At 39.2% G+C, this 6613-nt stretch overlaps 1 protein-coding gene and 1 pseudogene across 1 annotated transcript; one reads left to right on the top strand and one right to left on the bottom strand.

Moving 5' to 3' along the window:
* Positions 1-3672: 3672 nt before the first annotated feature.
* LOC127099031 (uncharacterized) lies at positions 3673-3772 on the bottom strand (annotated as a pseudogene).
* A 981-nt stretch (positions 3773-4753) lies between these two features.
* On the top strand, positions 4754-5425 carry LOC127097194 (uncharacterized; the record flags this gene model as incomplete). Its single annotated transcript, XM_051035700.1, has 2 exons — positions 4754-4894; positions 4940-5425. Coding segments are annotated over 2 exons (627 nt in total), but the record flags the coding sequence as incomplete, so codon positions are not given.
* Between the last annotated feature and the right edge of the window lie 1188 nt (positions 5426-6613).

Below are 6613 nucleotides of genomic sequence, written 5' to 3' on the forward strand. Positions count from 1 at the left end.
GTTACCAGGTGTTTCTCAGTGCTTGAAAGCATGAGATTATTTATAACTCAAAGCCTGTAGGCAAGAGTGGTTATGTTCTTGAACGAAGCTGTGAAGCATGTTCAAGTTATCTAAGCATTACATGGTAATTGTAGTGATAAGAATGGAAATTGGAGGTTTCTATCTAGGAGTGCCTAGGTATAGATTGCATTGGGTAGGGATTTAGTGAGGAGTTGTAAACGGGGGAGTTTAACTCTGAATTAATACTACTAATAGTGGATCTTCTTCCTGGCTTGGTATGCCCCCAGAGTAGGTAATGTTGTACCGAACTGGGTTAACAATTACTGGTGTTTTTACCTTCTGTACACTATATTTTGTCTGTTATAACTCAGTCTGGTTTTAGTCTGTTTATGAAGGGAATAACAGACCTGACACATAGCCTGCAGTCTGAATGCAAAACAAAATGTTATGACATTCATCATTGACTGCTAATACTGATGTATAGACTGGTTGGTCTGTTACATTTCAACCATCTGTAATGTTGGAACATGTGATGTTCAAATCAATGTTGAGACATCATGCTGATAACTGGGCAGGATCAATAAACATAAGTGTTATGTTTGATCTCTACTGTGGCTTTGTACTAGATGGACAAAACTGGATGTTCTTCTGTCCATGGTGGTATAGTAGCAGATGTCATGACATCTGTGACTGTGTGCATATGAGTACTGGGTTTTAATTTTTATAACTGTCTTGCTGTATTAGTAACAATGTTGGATCAGGTGTCATGACTTCGTGTAGAACATCTGAACTCTGACTATACCAGAATTTCAAGGAAAACTCCAGTTCGAGCGACAAGCACTTTGCCCTCAGAAGGATTGTAGAAGTGATACCCTCTTGTTTCTTTAGGATACCCCACAAATAAGCATTTTTCAGATTTGGGCTCAAACTTATTTGAAATTTGTCATTTCACATAAACTTCGCAACCCCAAATCTTCATGTAAGACATATGTGGTTTCTTACCACGCCATATCTCATATGGTGTCTTCTCAACCTTTTTTTTGGATGGAACACAGTTAAGTGTGTAAGCTGCTGTCAATAGTGTATGTCCCCAAAAGGAGTTTGGAAGATCGGCGTGACTCATCATGGATCGGACCATGTCTAACAGGGTTCGATTTCTTCTCTCAGATACACCATTCCATTAAGGTGTTCCAGGAGGAGTAAGTTGGGATAGGATCCCACACTCTTTCAGATGGTCATCAAACTCTAGGCTTAAATATGATAACACGAAATTATATCATATTTTAGGACTTAATTCCATTAAATTCTATGACTATTTATTTCGGTTTACTGCATTTTATGAGATATTACGTGGTATTTTCTTCCTATTTGTCGCAGGTAGTCTATTTTGAAGAACAAGTGAAAATGGAAGAAAAGGAGGTGCAAAAAGGAGAGAAAAGGAACCAAATGCCAAAGCCCAGCCCAAAGCGCACAAGTCACCAATGTTGTGCCTGTGACGGACGTCACAGGGTGCGTGACGAGCGTCACGCAAAACAGCCTTGTGACGGACGTCACACATGGTGTGACGAGCGTCACACCATTCCACTACCTTTTTGGCGCAAGTAACGCCCTCAGAAGACTTGAAGAGACGTTGAGGAGTTTGTGTCCTATATCCACGCCGTGCATTTAGCCACGTTGAAGACCTTGGGAAACGAAAAGCAGTTACCAGCACCAATATAAATAGCTACTTCAAAAACCTAAAAGGGTTCCTCGGTTTTTCCACGCTCACATTGCCGAAGCTTTTCCAATTTTCTTTCTTTTTACGCCTTTGCTTATTTTTCTTTTCCAGCAACTTAACATCGTTTATTTATTTATTTCTTTTGCAAGTTCTACATTCTTTTTCCCTTGCAATTTACCTTTCTCTTTTTAGCATTTAGATATTTTTCGCATAATAGTTTCTACACCGGAAACTATTGTGCAACTTTTTATCGGATCTAACCTTACGTTAGATTCTAGTTTTATTTCCTTGGTTTAATTTATTGATTAATTGAAGAATCCAAGAACAAATCCTACCGGCTTGTGGTGGAGTGTTCAAGACTATTGTATTACGCATTCAGGTTCTTTAATCATTATTTAATGTTTTGTTTTATTATTTATTTATATTGTCTGCCTGGAATGAGTCTGTTTATGCATGATATGTATTCTTGTTTATTTAGCATGTCTGGCTAATTCGCCTAGATATCGGTATGTAAAGTAAGCAGAATAAGGGATCAAGACTGAGTCGGTCTATTTAAACTTAAAATTAAAATCAATCTTTTTACGGTCTCAACTTACAGGTTTAATAACAAGATTTTTTTACAAAAGTAAAGGACATAAAGAAGTTAAAATCAATAGAGCGAGAGTTTGAGGTTTTAACTGGACAGTGTAAGTTAGGCATTAATTCTAGATCAGGGCGAGAGCAAGTTTTAGAGTTAATTAAATTCTGACCTTTTCCAAAAAGTATTTTTAAAGATTGAATGTGAGGACGAGAGTTAAGCATTTGGATTTAATTATATAACCTAAGTCAACAAAGCGAGAGTTTGAGATAAGGGTGTTTAAAACGGTCAGTGTTTTCTTAAAAGGAGTTTCTGCAACTTTATTGCTTTCAAAATATGGTTTTTGACTTAATTATAAGTGACAGCTACATTAATATAAAATCATGGTTTATTCAACAGAGCGAGAGTTTGAGATAAAACCTTTAACCAATTTAACCGAAACGATTTATTTTAAAACCAAGAAACCGACAAAGACTTGATTCCCTAGTTTTGACGAACTACATACCGATATCCGTTTTATCAATATTTAATCTAGATCTTAGTTTAGCTCTTAGTTTTTCCCCAAACAATCAAACATTTTTCACCTTAGCTTTACGTAGTAACCTTAGATAACGGTATATCGATTCATAAGTCCCTGTGGGATCGATATCTTTTAAAACTACGCGATAGAACTGTGCACTTGCAGTTTGTATCCCATTCTCGACTCACACAGTCGAGCGATCAAGTTTTTGGCGCCGTTGCCGGGGACTTTTATTTAATCGATATCGTAACTCTTCCGTTACGCTGTAGAGACTAAGGTTTCTTTTTCTTCTATTCTTTCTTTCGTTGATTTGTATGCCACGCACTCGCTCACAAGGCGAACCGCTCTATTTACGAATCAACGATATCGAGCTATATCTCTGAGTCTTACGACGAATTCGGGAATATCGTGCTGAAAACAATCTCCCTCCTATCGAATTTCCTGATCTCAAAGATCTTCTTCTTTCACCCGAGATGGCAGAACCAGCTCGTGCTCTTAGAGATTACGCCGCTCCATCGCAAGATGATCCGCATTCAAGTATTGCTCCGCCCGCAATCGAAGCAAACAACTTCGAACTTAAACCTTCGCTGTTGCAGGCTGTGCAACAGAACCAATTCTCTGGAAATCCTACAGAGGATCCAAACCTTCATTTATCCGTATTTGTCCAATACGCTGATACTGTTAAAGCTAATGGTGTCACTTCAGAGGCAATTCGACTTCGTCTTTTTCCTTTCTCATTAAGAGATAGCGCTAGAAGATGGCTTCAATCTCTCCCTTCCAACTCAGTCACCACATGGAACGAGTTGAAGAAAGTTTTTCTTGCCCGATACTTTCCGCCAAGCAAAACAACTATGTTAAGAGCCCAGATAAACGGATTTAAACAGAAAGACAACGAGTCTCTTTTCGAAGCATGGGAAAGATACAAAGACATGATGAGACTTTGCCCACACCATGGTTTGGAAGACTGGTTAGTAATTCACACATTTTATAATGGTCTCTTATACAACACAAGGTTAACAATAGACGCCGCTGCAGGTGGTGCATTAATGAACAAACCTTATGCTGATGCTTACCAGCTTATCGGGAGCATGGCCCAAAACCACTATCAGTAGGGAACCGAACGAACAACGGTGGAAAAACCTCAAACGAAAACTGGCATGTACGAGATAAGTAACCTTGATCACGTTAACGCAAAAGTGGATGCTTTGGTCCAGAAAATTGAAAGTTTAAACGTATCACCCCCAGCCGCCGTGGTTGCTATAACTCAGAATTGCGAGGTCTGTGGAATCCAAGGCCACACTCCTACGGACTGTCAACTCTTGACTGGAATCCAAGCAGAGCAAGTAAACTATGCTCAAGGAAGCCCCTATTCGAACACCTATAACTCAAATTGGAAGAACCATCCAAACTTTTCATATAAGAGTAATAATGCTTTGTACGCACCTGGACAGTCTCCAAATCAAGCCCCATCTATACCTCCGGGATATCAGAAACCGAACCCATCCATGCCTAACAATAATACCCCTAGAAAATCCAACTTGGAAATCATGATGGAAAACTTTATAGCTTCCCAACAACAAACCAATAAAGATTTCTTAAACCAGAACATACACACTGGCGAACAACTTAAACAACTAGCAAGCAAAGTAGATGCCTTGGCTACCCATAACAAAATGCTGGAAACACAAATATCACAAGTAGCCCAACAACAAGCACCTACTGCTGCCCCAACTGGTACATTCCCTGGACAGCCCCAACCTAATCCGAGAAGCCAAGCTCATGCAATTATATTAAGAAGTGGAACGGAAGTGGAAGGACCGTCTGATCCAAGGATAGAAAACCAAAACCCTAAGAAATCAACTGAGGAAAGTGAACCTAAGGAAAAGGAAGAGAGTAATAAGGAACCCTAGAAAAGAAGGAACCTTATGTACCTCCACCACCTTACAAACCACCTATACCTTACCCTCAAAGGCTTGTTAAAACCAAAGATGCGGGCCAATTTAGAAAATTTGTTGATCTCCTTAAACAATTAAACGTTACAATTCCGTTCACCGAAGCTATTACGCAGATGCCCTCATATGCTAAATTCTTAAAAGAAATCCTTTCTAATAAGAGGAAACTTGAGGGTAGCGAAACCGTTACACTCCCTGCCGAATGTAGCGCAATAATCCAAAACATGCCTCCTAAACTCAAGGATCCGGGTAGTTTCTCTATACCCTGTCACATAGGAAAATTTGTCATCGACAAAGCTTTATGCGATTTAGGAGCCGGAATTAGCGTTATGCCTTTATCCATATGTAAGAAACTGGAAATGGGAGAATTAAGACCAACCAAAATGTCCGTGCAACTAGCAGATCGTTCCATCAAATATCCTGTAGGAATCCTTGAAAACGTTCCCGTACGCATAGGTCAGTTTTACATTCCCACTGATTTTACAATTATGGACATTAGAGAAGATGATATTACACCTATTATACTAGGAAGACCGTTCTTAGCAACTGCCGGTGCAATCATAGACGTAAAACGAGGACGACTCACCTTCGAAGTAGGTGAAGAGAAAATTGAATTCATTCTTTCCCAATTCTTGAAAGCACCTGCAATAGAAGATACATGTTACTTCATGGATATCATCGATGAATGCATAAAAGAAGCAGAGTTAGGAGAAGACAAATCATCAGACTATCTTTTAGAAGACAAACTAACCAATGTTTAGCAATAACACCGGACCCTACGCAATGTCTTAACAAACCAACCCCTGACCTGAAAACACTTCCCAAAAATCTGAGATATGAATTCCTAGACTTAGAACTTGAACGGCCTGTGATAGTTAATGCAGATCTAGGAAGACTCGAAACAGAAAAACTCCTACATATCTTAAGGAAGTACCCCACCGCACTAGGATACCACATCACCGATCTTAAAGGGATAAGCCCTTCTATTTGTATGCACCGCATCATGTTAGAAGAAGACTGTAAAACCTCTAGGGAACACCAGAGAAGACTAAATCCGATCCTGAGTGAGGTAGTAAAGAAAGAAATAACCAAGTTATTGGAAGCAGGTATTATATATCCTATATCTGATAGCAAATGGGTTAGCCCTGTACACGTTGTACCAAAGAAAGGAGGCATAACCGTTATTGAAAACGAAAAAGGGGAAACTATAACTAAACGAATCGAATCGGGATGGAGAATGTGCATTGATTATAGGAAACTAAACAAAGCAACCCGAAAAGATCATTTCCCTTTACCATTCATTGACCAAATGTTAGAACGATTAGCAAAACATTCACATTTCTGTTATCTAGACGGTTATTCAGGCTTCTTTCAAATACCAATTCACCCTGATGACCAAGAAAAGACAACGTTCACATGCCCTTTTGGTACCTTCGCTTATAGACGAATGCCGTTTGGTCTGTGTAATGCCCCTGCAACCTTTCAAAGATGCATGATGGCAATATTCGCCGACTTTCTCGAAAACATCATGGAAGTATTTATGGATGACTTTTCTGTATACGGACAAAGTTTCGAAGAATGCCTTGAAAACCTAGAAAGAGTCCTTGAGCGATGTGTAAAAGTAAACTTAGTACTTAATTGGGAAAAGTGCCACTTTATGGTACAAGAAGGAATCGTCTTAGGACACATCATCTCGAACAGAGGAATTGAAGTAGACAAAGCCAAAATAGAGGTAATCGAAAATCTTCAACCCCCAAGAACCGTGAGAGAAGTACGAAGCTTTTTAGGACACGCCGGTTTTTACCGACGATTCATCAAAGACTTCTCTAAGATAACTAAACCTTTAA

The sequence above is a fragment of the Lathyrus oleraceus genome, chromosome 6 (assembly GCF_024323335.1).
Source record: "Lathyrus oleraceus cultivar Zhongwan6 chromosome 6, CAAS_Psat_ZW6_1.0, whole genome shotgun sequence".
NCBI lineage: Eukaryota > Viridiplantae > Streptophyta > Magnoliopsida > Fabales > Fabaceae > Lathyrus > Lathyrus oleraceus.